At 37.5% G+C, this 17,277-nt stretch overlaps 1 protein-coding gene across 1 annotated transcript in view; it reads right to left on the bottom strand.

Annotated features, from left to right (window-relative positions):
• Positions 1-13,607: 13,607 nt before the first annotated feature.
• The window catches only part of YWHAE (tyrosine 3-monooxygenase/tryptophan 5-monooxygenase activation protein epsilon), a 52,858-nt gene continuing 49,188 nt past the window's right edge, over positions 13,608-17,277 (bottom strand). Inside the window, exon 6 of the mRNA XM_029927573.1 lies at positions 13,608-14,557. Within this exon, the coding sequence (XP_029783433.1) occupies positions 14,505-14,557 (53 nt within the window). The 3' untranslated portion in view covers positions 13,608-14,504. The remainder of the gene's footprint in view (positions 14,558-17,277) is intronic.

Genomic DNA, 17,277 nt, shown 5'->3' with positions numbered 1-17,277 from the left:
AGCTCTTCACAAAGAACTCACTAGAGGTAGGTCTCATGTTACAGATGGGAAAACTACGGAGCAGTTAAAATGTGCTGACTTCTGACACCAGGATTAGCATGCTATGCTGTCGTTCACTCCACCTCCAGGCACACCAGCAAGACACCCAACAAACAGTGAACACAGCATGTTAAAGATGACATGGCTGGCTCAGTCAGTGGAGCATGCAACTCTTGATCTCCGGCTCATGAGTTTGAGCCCCACACTGGGAGTAGACATTACTTTTTAAACGACAACTTTAAAAAGGGCATAAAAGGAATAAGGTGGGAAGGAGAGGCTGGGCTTAATTGTGAGCTAAAATTTGGAGGGGCTGAGGGAGGGAACTATGGAGATACCCAAAATGTATCTGAGGGTTTTTGTGTGAGTGTGTGAGGTCAAGGTTTGACCTCACCTCACAACACCAAGATGAAGAGTCTCCACTTCACCAACTGAGCCAGGGAGGTGTGACACGAGTGAGAATGGCAAAGGAAGAGCAGTGAAAGGCACAGGACAGGGAAGCAGATCAAGTAGGACTGAATCCCACTTTGTATGAGATGGGAGCTTATTTCTAACAGGCCACCTGGTGGGGGACAAACCTACAGGCCCTCCTTCTAGATAACCCACCACAATAAAGGTAGCAAACCTCACACAAACCCTGAGCACAAAAAAAGGGATCATTGGGGAAAGACAAGTTCTTGTGCTATTTCAGCAGCAGAGTCCTTAAGGACTCTAGGACACTAATAGGGACAGAAGGTGCCAGAACTATAATAGCAATAACACCCATATAGAGAACTCTCAGACATGCAGACTGCTCAGTGTTGTGCTCCTATTTAGTCCTCATAATTATGATACTGTTTCCATCCCCATTTTGTAGATGGGAAAACTGAGCAACAGAGGAACATGCTCAAAGATAAAGGGTAGAGCTGGGATTTGGCCCCAAGCCTTGTGGCTCCAGAATCCGTACTCTTAATCTCTACACCACGCTGCTGTAAGAAGCAGATGGTGTTGCCAGGGCTGGTGGAAGATGCCCAGGTCCCACTAGGTTTCTTACAGGTTCAGCCTTACTCACCCTACCGGCTCCCGGAACTAGCAGGGTCCTGCTCTGCTGGGAAAGATTTTCTAGGGCTCACTCTCAAGGTCCTTGCTGTCATCTTGACCAAATGCAGTGCTCATCTTTGCCCAACAGGTTCCTGTCATAGGCCCCAATCTCCTTCTTTGTGTTCCCAGGCCACAGGCAGGCAAGACCTCTTCCTGGAGAGCATGTTGAACTGGGGAATACTTGTGTGGCCCTGAACCAATGAAATTACATTATAAGAATCAGAAAACTGAGAAACCAAGATTTTGCTGATCCTCCTAGGTTTTCTTCACTGCACTGCACCTTCCTCCACCCTGCCTGTCAACACACACTGATTCATCAGTTCATAAATGATGCAAAATTGTGGCCTCAGCCCCAAGTTGGAATAGCTTTTGCTACCTAGAAATACTTTCTGAACCTTCTTTAGCTTCTCAGGAGAGAAATGGCTCAGTTCAGATTATAACTCACCTCCTCAGTTCAAAGTGCCAGGGGGTAAGGTCACATGATAAAACCATGCCTCTGGGCAAGGAGACCAGGGACACAGAGTCAAGCAACATCTCTCTTGAGATCAAGCCCTACATCAGGCTGCTCCGGGCTGATGGCACAGAGCCTGCTTGGGATTCTCTCTCTCTTCTCTCTGCCCCTCTTGCACTGTCTCTCAAAATAAACATTAAAAAAAAAAAAGCAAGCAAAGATTGGTAAATAACCAAAACACTACAAAAGGAAATAACCTAAATTCCATTTGGCCTATCTGAAGGCTAGAGAGTAATGCAGTCATTTCCATTTTTAATTATAAACATGGTGAGAGAGCCTGGAAATGTAGGATAGAAAGTGAAGGGAACAAAGCAAAATTGAGTACAGAGGGCAGTACTTCTCAATTATTTCACATTGGTAAATTACAAATAAATTTTCAGGGGCGCAGGTCATGATCTCACGGTTTCTGGGTTCGAGCCCGGTGTCAGACTCTGTGCTGACAGCTTAGAGCCTGGAACCTGCTTCGGATTCTGTGTCTCCCTCTCTCTCTCTCTGCCCCTCCCCTACTGTTTCTCACGTCTCAATAATAAAGAAAAACAAAAAAAGCAAAAAAAATTTTTTTCAGCTTAGGATACAGGGCCAATCCGGCTGTAACATCTCTCACCCTACTGGTCACCAAGGTTGATTCAGCTGATCTGCCTGGGTAGGCAGGTGTCCCCTTCCTCCTCCACCACCACGCCATGTGTATCCTTCCCAAAGCTGTGCACCCGAAGAGGACAACCTTTCCTGATGGAAGAGGACCATTCTTTGGTCAAGGTATAGGAGTAGCCACACTCACTAGAACCTTCAAACAAGCTCTCAAGATCCATTTGTAGGAAAACATAAGGTAGTCAAGCTTTCAAGACTCCAGACACAGCAAATGAGGCACTCCATGTGGCAGTCTGCCTTTCTTTAGAAAAAAAAAAATGTATCATTTTAACCATTTTTAAGTTGACAACTCACTGGCATTAAGTACATTCACAGTCTGGTACAACCATCATCACTATTTCCAGAAGTTTTTCATCATCCCATTCAATACTCATTGAACAATGTGACTCCCCATTTCCCCCAAACTTAGACCCTGGAATCCTCTATTTGACAGTATTTACCAATTGCCTGTTCCAGGTATTTTATATTATCAGAACCATCTATCTGTCTTCTTATAACTGGCTTATCTCATTAAGCGTAATATTTCAAGTCTCCATGTTGTGGTATATATCAGAACTTTGTTCCTTTTATGGCTGAATAATATGAATATATATTTTATCTTTTCATCTGTGGTTTAAGTATGCTCTATGCCCCAAATGGCGCTTGAACCCATGACCCTGAGATAAGAGTCACCTGCTCTACCAAGCCAGCCAGGTACCCTGTCCATTCGTCTGTTGATGAATACTTGGGTTGTTTCCATCTTTGGGCTCATGCAAATAATGCTGTTAGGAATACTGTTGTATAGATCTCTCAAGTCCCTGCTCACACCTAGGAGTGGAATTGTTAGGACCTATGTTTAACTGACGAACAACCAAGCTGTTTTCCACAGTGGCTGCAACGTTATACATTCATTCCTACCAGCAATCCACAAGGGCTCCATTTTCTTCACATCCTCACCAAAACTTTTTGTCTTTATAATAACTATCCTAATGGGTTTGGAGCGTTATCTTACTCTGGCTTTCATTTTCATTTACCTAATGATTGGTGATGTTGAGCATCTTTTCATATGCTTACTGGACATTTGTGTACCTATGGAGAAATATCTATTTAAGTCCTTTGCCCATTTTTACATTAAGTTTACATTGTTGAATTGTGGTTCTTTCTGTGTACTGGATATTGATCCCTTATCAGATGTATGATTTGCAAATATTTTCCCTCCTTCCGTGGGTTGTCTTTTCACTTTCAATAGTGTCCTTTGATGCACAAGAAGTTCTTCATTTTGATTAAGGCCAGTTTATTTTATTGCTTGTGGTTTTGTGGTCATTAGTTCATTGCCAAACCTAGTGTCATGAAGGTTTCCCTTAGGTTTTCTTGTAAGAGCTTTATACTTTTAGCTCATTAAGTTTGTTTTCAACTCATTTAATTTTTCTATGTATGGTAAAAGTCTAACTTCATTCTTCTGCATGCAGATGGATACCGTTTGCCTACCATTCCTTCAAGTTCATTGATCCTCTCTTCTGCCTGCTCACATCTTGTTGAACCCCTCCGGTGTTTCAGTTATTTGCCTTTGTTATAGTTGTCATATGTATCACATCTATAAGCTATGAACCCCGTAATCCAGAATATAGTGATATAAATTTGCTTTGAACAGTGCTTTGCTCTTTTAAAGATATCAAAAGAGGAGCGCCTGGTGGCTTAGTCAGTTAAGCATCCAACTCTTGACTTCGACTCAGGCCATGACCTCAATGTTTGTCAGTTCCACACTCACAGCACGGAACCTGCTTGGGACGCTTACACTCCCTTTCTCAAAATAAACAAACTTATCCTCTGTTAAAAAAAAAAAAAAGTCAAGAGTATTGACTTCCATATTACTGTCTTTAATACTCTTCACTCCTTCCTAAACATCTACATTTCATCTGATTATCAATTATTCTCAGCCTGAAGAACTTTCTTCAACATTCTATTGTGAAATCTGCTCCTAACTAACTATGCTCTTTTACGTGAAAATGTCTTTATTTCACTGTAAGGATGTTTTCACTATAAAATTCTGGACTGTTTTTCTTCCAACACTCTAATTTTGCTATTCTGTGGTCTTCTGGCTTCTGTTGTTTCTCATTAAAGTCAATTGTTTAAATCATTATTCCCTTGTATATAGTTTGTCCATTTGTTATGTATGTATGCTATTTCCAGTAGTTTTTATTTCTAGCAGTTTCATTTTAATGTGCTTGTATTTTGTTATTTATTTTGCTTTATTTTCACTGGGCTTCTTGAATTGCAAATCCATCTTCTACACAATAGGACCTCATTTTCTTCCATCCCACTTTGCTTTCTTCTCTCCTTCTAGAAGTACATTTGCATGGAGGCTAGCCTTTTTCATATGACCTCACAGGTGCTCTAAAAGCCACTTTTTAAAATATTTTCTCTCTTCTTCAGATTGGATTATTTTAATGAGCTAAACTTCACGTTCACTGATCCTTCCATCATTTTCATTCTTATTCTGCTGTTAAGCCCAGCCAGTGAATCTTTATTTCAATAGACCACCTACTTTTGAGTTCCAAAATGTCCAATGGGTTCTTCATTATAGTTTCATATCTGTAGGAATTTCTTCTTTTCATTGGTCACAAACATATTTTCCTTTCCTTCTTGAACATAATCATCACCATATCATCTTTAAAATCCTTGTTTGCTATGGTGGAACAACAAAACTGCTAATTTACATATCTGAGTCATCTGAGGGACAATCTCCATTGGTTGTCTAGAGTATGGTCACATTTTTCTGATTCTTCATATGCTGAGTTTTGGATTATATCCAAGTTTATTGTAAATGATGACTCTAGATTCTGTTATGCTCCTCTGAAGACTTAATTTTTATCAGGCAGTTACTTGGCCAAAATGAAACTGTAAATTTTGTATCATCAGCAGTGGGTGGCAGCAGAAATGTCAGTTCAGTAAACAAAGATTTTTAGATGAAGAAATTATTTAGGCATTGATTTTAATTTAAGCATATTTTTTAATGTTGACTTTGTTTCAAAAAGCACAACAGGGCATAAGCTGCAGAACTATTCTATAAATCGCTCAGAGGATTCATTTCAAAATGTTAACACTGTTGAGAAGTTTTTAGCCATCAAAAAATAAAGAAGAAAAGTTTCCAGCTGTCAAAATTAAATCTTGTTTTCAATCCCTCCTTAACAGAAGGTTAGGCAGCACAAATGCTATTATCTTCTCTTGCCTTCTTTTGGATTAAATGAGTATTTCTTAGGATTTCATTTTAGTTTCTCTATATATTTTTAGATACACCTCTCTGCATTATTTACATGTAGCATTTGCATTAGGTATTACCATACATCCTTAATCTCTCGAGGTCTTAGAGTTAACAGTTCTCACTTCAGGTAAAATGGAAGAAACCTGCATTCAAATGGATCCATTTACCACCCCCGATGGCCTTTTATGCTACAGTAACCATATGTATATCTACATGTTATAAATCCCACAAAATTTTTGCCTTAAACACTTATGAAATTTTTAAAGATACTGAGAAAAATAAGTCTTTTATATTACCTTCATATTTGCATTTATAGCGTTCTTCCATTCCTTCATGCAGATCCACTGTGAATGTCAGCTGTTCTTTCCTGTCTACAGTGCCACAGAAGAAAAACTTTTGGTGCTATTAACATTTCAACACCCTAGAACATTTCAACACCCATGAACATAAATGCAATAAACAAAATTTTAGCAAATCAAATCTAAAGACATTTTTATAAAAATATGTAACAACTAGAGTTTATCCCAGGAATGAAGGGTTGGTTTAATACTCAAAAAACAATCAATATACTTCATTATATTAATAAGCTAGAAAAGAAAACCCACATGATCACCTAAAGAGATGTAGAAAAGGCATCTGACAAACCCAACATTTTTTTTTAAATAAGTTTGTCAAATTGGTTTCCATATAACACCCAGTGCCTCTCCCCACAAGTGCCCCCCTCCATGACCATCACCTTCTTCCCCCCTCCCCCAACTTACATACTTGATAAAAACTCCCAGCAGACTACGTAAACTCCTCAACCTACTAAAGAGCACCTAATGAAAACCGGAGAACATCATCCTTCACAGTGAAACACTTTCTAGGAAGAACGTAAGCGTGTCTACTCTTATCACTTCCGTTCAGCACGGTGCTGGAGGCTCCAGCCAGTGCAATGAGGCACAATAAACAATAAGTCTTCAGACTGAAGCAAAATAATAAGTTAAAACTTTATATTCATAGAAAGTATGATAATCTATGAAGAAAGTCTGAGGAATCTACCAAAAAATAAAAAAAGGGGGGCAAAACAAAACCAAAAACCAAAATAAAACCTGCTAGAATAAAGGAGTTTTATTTAGCAAGGTTATAGTATATCAATACACAACTATAAAATTTTTATTTCTATATAATAGCAATGATGAAAAATTGAATATTCAAAGGTAGCCACTTATAAAAACATCAACAATTATTATATATTTAGAGAGAAACCTGACAAAGGAAGTGCAAAGTCCTATACTCTGAACAGTATGAACAGTACAAAATCCTGCTAAAGAATGCCTACTATACCTTGCTCATGGATCAGGAGACTCAATATTATTATTAGAAAAGACCCTTCACCAAAGATATACCAATGGTAAGTAAGCACATTAAAAAATGCTCAACTTCATAAGGAAGTTATTAGGAAAATTTAAACACACACACACACACAATAAGATGCCACTACACACCAGTAAGAATGGAAAAATTTCCAAGTTCTGGAAAGCATGTGGAAAACAGCTTTCAGACACTGCTGGTGGAAAATGTAAAATGGTATAATCATTTTATAAACAGTCTGAGTTTCTTAAACAGCTAAACATACACCTACCATGCTATCCAACCATTCCACTCCTACTTATCTACACAAAACAAGGGAAATATATGCCCACATAAAGACTTGTACACAACATTCACAACAGCTTTATTTGTAACAAAAACTGGAAATAACCATTGTCCATGAATAGGTGAATAAACAATTGTGGTATATCATAACAACGGATTACTTCTTGGCAATAAAAGAGATAAACGGATATATGCAACATGGATGAATCTCAAAACTATTATGCCAAAGAAGCCAGACGCTCCCTCTAGAAAGAAAAGAAAGTACATACTATAGGATTGCATTTATACGAAACTCTAAAATGCAAACCAGTAACAGAAAGCAGGTTAGTGATTGAGGAAATTACAAGGTAACAACAGACACTTATAAAGGTGAAGGCTACACTTACTACCTTGATTATGATGGTGGTTTATACACGGGCATACATATGCCAAAGCTTATCCAACTGTAGTTTAGTTACATCCACTTTATATGTCAATTATACCTCAATAAAGCTGGAGTTTGTTCACTGTATCTTTCAGAAATTTTCTAAAGACAGACAAGTACCCATACAGCATATTCTTTGTTTTACACACACGATTATATATGTTGGGTATCTTCCTTTTCTCAGTTAACATATGCAGACATCAGACTTTTTTCTGTATTGGGGAAATGGTTTATCTTTTTTTTAAAACAACATAGCGTATACAGTAAGGATGTACTATGATTGATGGGCATTTAAGTTATTTCTAATCCCTATTATAATGCTGAAATGAACATATTTTGCATACACTTGTGGGCCTACACACACACAAGCAAAGGATGCAGGTGACTAAAACTTTCATTTATACTGTCAGATAATCTAAAAAAACCTCAGCGGGCACCTGGCTGGCTCAATCAGTAGCACATGCAACACTTTCAAGCCCCATGTTGAGTGTAGATTACTTAAAACCTAAAAATTTTTTTAAATAACATAAAAAACCTGTCTCAGAATCTACATCAAACTGTTGGAATAAATTAATTTAACAAGATCATAGACTATGAGATACTATACAATAGTTAATAGTAAGTAGCAAAAATGTGAAAATGAAAAAAATTTCAATACTATTTAAAATAATGATTTAAAAACCTGGGAATAAGGCCAATAAAAGATACCAGACCTCTACAAAGAAAACTACAAAATTTGGGAAAAAAAAAAAAAAAGGACCTAAAGAAATGAGGGAATATACTCTGTTCATAAATCAAAAGACACAATTGTAAAAAGATGTTCATTCTTCCTGCACTTATTATGGAATAAAATGCCTACCAAAGTCACAATAGGCTTTGTTATTGCTATTGTACTGTTGAAATTGACAAGCCAATTCTAAAAAATATATGGAAATGCAAGGAGCCAAGAATAATCAATACAATCTTGAAGAACACAAAACTGGAGGATTCGTGTTACCAGATACTGAACTTTCGGTGTTGCACTGGCACTAAGACAAACAGACCAATAAACAAGATGTGGTGCTGGCGCTTTTGAATATCCATACAGGAAAATATTACTTTTAACATCTCCCTATTACCACATAAAAAACAAATTCTAGGTGACTCTAGATCTAGATGTGATAGGTCAAACAATGCTTCTAGAAAAAAATACAAAAAAATTAATGATCTTGCAGTCTGCAAGTATTTCTTAAATAAAACCTATAAAGCACTTTCCTTAATGGAAAATATGGATAAATTAGACTATATTAAAATTAAGATCCCATTTGTCAAAAGACATCAAGATAATGAAAAGGCAAGGCACAGAATTATGATAGAAGATAGCTGCAGTAACAAGTCCAAAAAAATACTTTACTCCTAAATATATAGATTTCTTACAAATCAATAAAGAAAATGACAACCCAAAAGAAAAACACACACAAAAGGGTATTTAAGAGGACACTCAAATGTCCAGTAAACAGATTTTAGTGGTGTCTCATTAGTCATCAGGAAATGCCATTACCTCCAGAATGATCACTACATATCCACCAGAAGACTACAACTAAAACAGTGACCATACCAAATGTCATTGAGGATGTGGAGCGACTAGAACTCCTACATTACTGGTAAGACTGAAAACAGCATGACTACTTTGGAAAACGGTTTTGCAGTAACTACCTGCGAACGCAGAACATAGTATTCCCCAGAACCCAGTCATTCCATTCTCAAGTATATATGCTACACTGATGCATACATGTATATGCCAAAAGATATGTACAAGAATGTCCATAAAATCGATAACACCCCCAAACTGAAAATCCAGTGTCCATTCATAGAATACATAGTGGTATACTAATACAAAATACTATAGACCCATGAAAACACACTATTACAGGCAACAACATGGAGTAATCTCACATAATATTGAGAGGGGGGGAATACTGTATGATTCCATTTACATCAAGTCCAAAAACAGGCAAAACCAAACAATGGCAATCATCAAGATACTGGTTTCACTTGGAGGAAGGGGTAACTATATGACTAAGAAGGGGGCATGAAGGAGAGTCTTCTAGGATGGTTTTGTTCTATTTCTTTATGTGATGGCTGAACAATGCATTCCATTTGTGAAAATTCACTCAACTGTAGGTTTTTGATGTATTTTCTTTGTACCTGAATATGAAATTTGCTGTAAAAGAATGCCAACAGTATATGAGAAAGTTTTTCTACATACAACAGATAATTCTATAAGCCTAATCTTTACCAAAGCAAAATTAGCATCTCTTTAATGTTTTGACTTAAATTTTAATGAGGAACAAGGTTTGGGAGGAGGGGAGATGCTCTTAGTTTCTTCCTAGAATTCCAACAAAAGCAAATTCTGCAGTTGCTATGACCTGTTATCAAGGTTACATAGGTGCGATTAGTGGGAAAGGAAGGCTTAGGTTCTGAAATAAGCCCTATCCCAAGCCTGTGAGCACCAGAATTTTAAATGCCAAAGAAAGGGTCGCTGTGAAACAACCAATATAGGATGGAGGCAGGAGTGCCACGAGTTTCAACACAAGTGGAAGAATGGTCAATGGCAGCTCAATAGCCCCTGAACAGGATTCATTACTGCCTGTGTTGTGCAAGTACACATTTACTTCAACTACAAAAGTACATGACCAAAAAGCAAGGCAGTTCTTAAGTTTTCAGCCCTCCCTTACACATAGCAGGCCTATACCTATGACCTGACACAGTGAGCTGATCATACAAGAGGGCCATTCCCCAAAGGAGACAGCACACGGCTCACTTCTTAATATACACATTACAGCTTTTGAAAAGGTGTTAATTGAAAACTGATCTCAGAAATATTAAAATATATTTTTAAATGATTGCTGTAGAATAGAGGAAAATATAGTATTTCAATAAAACATTAAGGTTTGATAAAGAGCAAATAGAATGGCTTAATGGTTAAGAACATGGATTCTGTAGTCAAACAAACCTAACTATAAATCCTGTTTGAATGCAATTAGCTGTGTGGCTTTGGGCAAACTCAACTTCTCCGTTTCCCTATTTGCAAAATGCAGGTGACAACTTGCCAGCTATTGTTTATGTGCTAGATCACAGACACTAATAATGACCACAGTGCCTGCACACAGCCAATACTAACTACGTAATATTGTACCAACTATAAGATTATACCTCAAATGATACATATAACAAGCAAGATAGGGCTCTATTTTGCGGAGCTGAGTTGGATCCAGATTCTCCACTTCCTCTAGAAGTTCACAGTTCCTTGAATGATGCATCCTACATTTCACCAGGGACCCCTGTTGATAATTGTTACAACTTTCCAAACCAAGCTAGATCTTTAAAATGCTATTTTTTAGGTCATGATCTCATGGTTCATGAGTTTGAGCCCCCACCACGGGCTCTGTGCGGACAGCTCAGAGCCTAGAGCCTGCTTCTGATTCTATGGTCTCCTCTCTGCCCCACCCCCACTCGCACTCCTCTCTCAAAAATAGTTAAAACAAATGAAATGCCATTTTCCAGCATGCTCTATCTCCTACAGTCCTGCAATCAATAGTATAGCAGCTAATTTGGAGTCTTCTTTATTAAGAGCTCTCAAAGTGGCATTTGAGGCAGAAGCTAAGTGAGATGTTTATTCCATCAACTTCCCCTTACAATGATCTCACTTCAACTTCATTCTCATCTTCCTAGATGCAAAATTAACTCTGGAGGATTTGCTTTTCTGGCCATCATTTCCAGAACCAAAGCATGGATACATTTATTGGTGCTCCCAACATTTTTTTAAAAACCTTTGGGTTTATAACCTCTTTTTCAAAGCAAAGCACTAAGAATTATAATTGAAACATAAATTGCAGGGCGCCTGGGTGGCTCAGTAGGTTAAGCCTTCGACTTTGGCTCAGGTCAGATCTCACGTTCCTGGGTTTGAGCCCTGCGTCAGGCGCTGTGCTGACAGCTAGCTCAGAGCCTGGAGCCTGCTTCCAGTTCTGTGTCTCCTTCTCTCTCTGCCCCTCCCCCTCTCATGCTTTGTCTCTCTGTATCAAGAATTAATAAGACATTTAAAAATTAAAAAAAAATAAATTGCATCTAAATTGTAATAACTCAAGTTTCTATTGAAACTAATTGGTCTTCAGAGCATTAAACCAAAAGCTGAAACAACTCCACCTTTCCAGACCACAGATTATAGTGAAAGTGACACTGTCCTGACAAGAGCTGTCCCCTTTCTGCAGTCTTCCAACTTTTGACAGGGATCTAAAGACCTGTACCAATCACCACAATCCTTCCCAAGTGCCTTCATTGGTTTCTTCGGGTGGTTCTTTTCCCTCTAGAACAAGATCACCCCATGCTTGAGCATGCTCCTGGCATCTCGAGTTTGCGGGCATTATATAATGAACTCCATCCAGAAAGCCAACTAGAGACCCCTTTTACTAACAAACTCGTGACAACCTAAGTTGACAGCCATCACCTCCACAAGTCATCCTATGTTATATGTATGTATATATGTATGTGTTTGACTCACATCCAGGCATTGTGCATTCGTGTTTAGTATGAGAACAGACTACAAAACCCTGAATGCCATTATCTTTAAAACTCTGTTAATAGAGGGGCACCTGGGTGGCTAAGTTGGTTAAGTATCAAATTTAGCTCAGGTCATGATCTCACGGTTTGTGAGTTCATGCCCTGCGTCAGGTTCTGTGCTGACAGCTCAGAGCCTGGAGCCTCCTTCAGATTCTGTGTGCCCCTCTCTCTGCCCCTCCCAATTGTGCTCTCAAAAATAAACATACATTAGAAAACCTAAAAATTTGTTAATAGCGTTTTATGAATTCCTTCAGTTTTGACCTAGATGCAGCAAGCATTTGGCCTCTTTACTGCGGGGGGGGGGGTGTCAACCTGAGAATCTCTTGGACGTTAACTCCAAATGTCCCCAACGATGTAACGGAGGAGCATTACACAAAATCTTAATTGCGTAATTGTGGGCACACACATATATTCTCTCCTAAGATAAAAACTTCCTAAATCTTCACTACTAAAGATTCACTAAGTATATATAAGGGTGTATATATACTTCTGGTGTCAGCACCTATCTATCTAGCAGCAATGAGTCAGATGTGATGACGGAGTGGATAGCCAACAGCGGTCTATGTATTCTCATACACTGCTGATGGCAAAGAGGCGGAACACAAAATGGAACGATCTGTTTGGAGGGAAGTGGGTAATATTTACCAGTTGAAAAGTTATGTTCTCTGACACAGGAAATCTAGAAATGCATCCTACAAACACACATGCAAATATGTAAGTGGAGACAGCACTTTACAATATTTAATGCACCATTTATAACAGCAAGGCTGAAAACAATATGGAAGTCCAAAAGGAGTCAACTGGTTAAAAAAAAAAAATTAGAAGTACATCCATGTTACACTGTCATTCAAATGAGACTTAAATGCTGAATACAGAATAATCTGTATTAGCTAAATACCTATATACTGATGTGCAGACTTCTTTGAAAAAGCTACTTACAGTAAGGGGGACGGCTACACAGCTCTACCACATGTACATGTATTACCGAGAATCTAAGTATTCATTTCTGCTTCTGCCACTGACCTACGGAGGTGAGAGGAGGGGGTTACAGTAATTTTACTTCAGACCAAGTAAGGAGGATTACTTTGACACATTCAGCCTTATTTGATTGTATAGCCCAAAATTCCACACTAGAAAACAATCCATAATTATAAGTATCAATTTGTACTTTTTATAATTAATATAAATACCATGCTGCTGCCTGGTTGAGAGGACAGTAATGAAGTGAGATGGTTGGGGTTCTTAGTGTTCTTCACAACCAGGTTACAAGAAAATTCTTTCCCTAAAAATACACATCATCTTTGGGGAAACAGACAAGTGATTTATGAAGAAAAGTGGGGGGCCGGATCTTTCCACATACAGGAAAATAATACTGTCAATGTGTCTGGACTAGCGATTTTATTTTAGAAAGATAAAGGATGGAGGCGCAATAATATTTGGCATTTTTAATTTAGGTTTGTTTTATTTAAGTTTAATGTTAATTCCATGCTGTGTTTCAGTAAGAACAATACAGATTCTGTATCTGTGGCTCCAGTCAGATATCCAGTAGTACAAATTAGCTTCAAGTTACACATACTGAACAAAAGAGGTTGAGCGAGCGAAGTAGGGAAGGGGGGGCCCAGGGGGAGAGGGAAGGAGAAGAAACAAAGAATTGAACACGCATGCAGGCTTTTCCATACCACCTTCAATGCTAACCTGCTTTAGAGGGAGAGTCAAAGTAGGCAAGAATGAGCAGCCACGGATTGTTGAACTGTTACCAGCACCGTGCTTTTCAGCAACATTTCAGCAGAGTTTGAAACACTTTTTACAGCAAAACCATTACAACAACTCTCCGAACAACTTTTAACCACCTCAAGCTAACACCCAATTAATTTTAAACATTGGTATAAAATTCGATTTAAACAATTAGAAAAAAGAAAAATAATATCACAATGTCTCTATAGTGTGATTAACCTCTCTCTTAGATGCTCGCGTCACCTACAAGTCTAATGGCTTTCAAATGTCATTTCCATTTCTAATGGTGATCTTGCCCCATCTGGCAGGAGACAATACAGTAATGCTGAAAAAGCCTCTATGCAGTCCTGTTAGTGTCTTAAAGAACCTAAAAGCTGGGACCAGTAAAATCCACAGAAATTCACTCTTGCCTTTAAGAACTTTTGAAAACTGTTTAAAAAAAAAAAAACCAAAAGGGCAGGAACCTAAATTCTGAGACCAAATGTAAAAGTCAGATTTGGTGGTTCTCAGTGACAATGGGGGAATTTCCAATGGGGGTGGGATGGGAAAGAATGGGGTGGTCAGAGATGGTTTCTCTTGTTGGCTTTTATGTCTCACTGATTTTCATCTTCCACATCCTGCAGCGCTTCTTTATTCTGCTCTTCACCTACAAAGAAGAATGAATTAATTATTGTATACTGACTAAATCAGGCTGTTGTGGTCACAACAAAGGTATCATTCCAAGCATAAAGACACTCCTTATATATCTGCTACAACTGTTATTAACCACAGACAGGCAAAGGACTTCTATCATCCTTGACACCTGAGATGCCTAAGCCAAGAGGCGCTGCTGGATCAAGGTCCTGAATGGTCAACAGGATGAAAAACCGATGCACAGTAAAACTAGTTTTATGCTAAATAAGCTCTTAAAAGTAGACAGCCAAAGTAACCATATTATTAAATGATTTTCAAGCTTTCATGTGTATCTTGGGTCAAAATACTCTTTCTCAATAACCTCACCTCTTCAAAAGACACAAGAGTACTTTATAGTTTTGTTTTGGTTTTTTGTTTTTGTAAAATCTACCCACCACAAGCTCCACGAGAAATGCTTCAATGAAGAGAGTTGAGCAGTGAAATGCTCCAAAGGAGTTCTTTAGAGGGAGAGTTTTGCTTTTTGAAGTATTTTACATTTTATATCTTAGCCAGTCACACCAAACCATAAACCAAATTCCTTACTGCAAACTGAAAGAGCATGCTCAAAGTAAACCGGACCACTGAGGTTATTAAAGAAGGGCATTTGGACCAGCTGTCTCATGCCATTTTACTTTTCCCTTTAAAATATGATGATCGGCCTGAAGAGTTTCAACTGCACTGTGACATGCAATATAAAGCCAGCCTATTTCACTGGAGAATCATCTACCTATTAATAAGCATTAAATAAGTCACAGCCATACTAAATAAAGAGAGCATGCAAGTTTTTGCTTTAAAAAAAAAAAATAAACCAGGTAAAAGTTACATTCTTTTGTGCTTTAACAAACCACAACTCCTATGTAGTTACTAGTTTGAATCAAATTTCAACAGGAAAAAATAAATAGCAATTAACTAATCCAATAATCATTATAGTTCAGATAATCCATCCATTCTCACTGCTTGTTAAATTACTTAATTAAGATGGATGACACTAAAACTGGCGGCCTACCAACATAAAGTATTTACCCTAAAGAGTGATTTTAAGTAGTCTGAAAGATCTTGATATGATAAACAATAAATGCTGTCATGGCAACAAGGATTAGATGAACGTAGTTTTAGACATTAAAATTTTTCTTATCCGACAGAAATGTTGGATACTGATATGGGACTCTTAAAAAGTACTTAAGGTACATAGAGATTTTTGACTCATATATAGAAAAAGGACATGCAAAGAAAGACCCAAAAAAAAAAAAAGAACATTTACTGAGGAAAGAAATGATGGACCACCCAATCGTTCCCAAAATAATACATTCAAACTTAGAAATGATAGAACATCCACGCTCATTTGTAACAGCAATACACTGCCAAAATAATGTTAACATACAACAATAGAGCACACTAATTCACATATAAGCAACCATTAGGTTTGCCAAAGAGTTCCAAGTAACTTTGGCATAGAATATTGTCAGATGAGTCACACCCAACCAGAGGTAGACAAGGGTAGCACATCATAAATGTCTTACAAGGTTTCACATCCTAGAATGTAGAACAGGCAGTTTTGTAAGCAAAAGGATGGTAATATATGCAGGCATGATTAGTGAAGAACCAAAACTAAAAAGCAGAATTTGCTGTGCCATGATGACTTACAAAGTAGAGTTTTTAGGAAAGGAAGAGTTGGATTTTCCTTTAGGAATCTATATTATAAGGAGAAAGGGAGGGAAAACAATCATATGAAAGCAACATTACAAGAAAAATAAGATAGCAGGACAAAAGAAAACACCAATGATTTATGTGAATCAGATTTTGGTCTTTTTACTTTGTATAAAAATCATTCTACAAAGGCTCTGTCGCTTTTACCTTTAAAAGGATGAAATAATATCCTCTTAAAAGGTATAGAGAAAGGGGGAAAAGGTTTCTTTGGATATGTATTTCTCTGCCCACTATTTCTTGATTTTGAGAGAAGAGGGGAACAGGCAGAGAACACTTTTTTCTATAGACTTGTGCATGAAATAGTCCTCTGAACAGAGATTAAAAGGACTAAAATCACTTAATGAGAAAAAGTCGTCTGTTTATAAAGATGTTCGAACACAGAGAAGTTAACATATTCTTCAGTTTAAAAAGTATAAAACCATTCTCAGTAAAAGCTTGTGAATGACATATAATTCCTCCTTCAAAATAAAAAATTTTTTTAAATATCTAAATTATGGTCAACTAAATCCAACATCCTGTAAACTGCTATTCTGCATGGACTGTAAGTCACAAAACCAATTTAGTGTAACATGTAATACTCTTCCTTTTAGGAAAATGGCAAATAAATTACTAGTACCCACAACAATTTGTAAATTCAGATAATTTGTTAATTTTACTACAATGCCATAAGACTACTGGAATTTTTTTGCTGTTTATAATATTTCATTTCAAATACTGTCTTTAATAAAAATTAAATGAAATGTCTTAAATGAAAATTCGTCTGTTAAAACCAAATTTTAATCAACAGTTCAATTTGCAAAGTGGTAAGAATTGAAGCAACTGGATTTAACTAGATTTACATAAAATTGTTTTAGGATTAAAGAGAAATCTATGCTGAGATGCAATAAAACATCTCTGTACAAAGAAACTTTGCAACTATGAAAAGTCGTTTCAAGAAAATATCCTACTGAGGGACACCCCGGGGGGGGGCGGGGGGGGGGGGGGGGG

The sequence above is a fragment of the Suricata suricatta genome, chromosome 17, assembly GCF_006229205.1.
Source record: "Suricata suricatta isolate VVHF042 chromosome 17, meerkat_22Aug2017_6uvM2_HiC, whole genome shotgun sequence".
NCBI lineage: Eukaryota > Metazoa > Chordata > Mammalia > Carnivora > Herpestidae > Suricata > Suricata suricatta.
The sequence above is the reverse complement of the archived record's forward strand: the minus strand, read 5'-3'. Positions and strand labels throughout refer to the sequence as shown.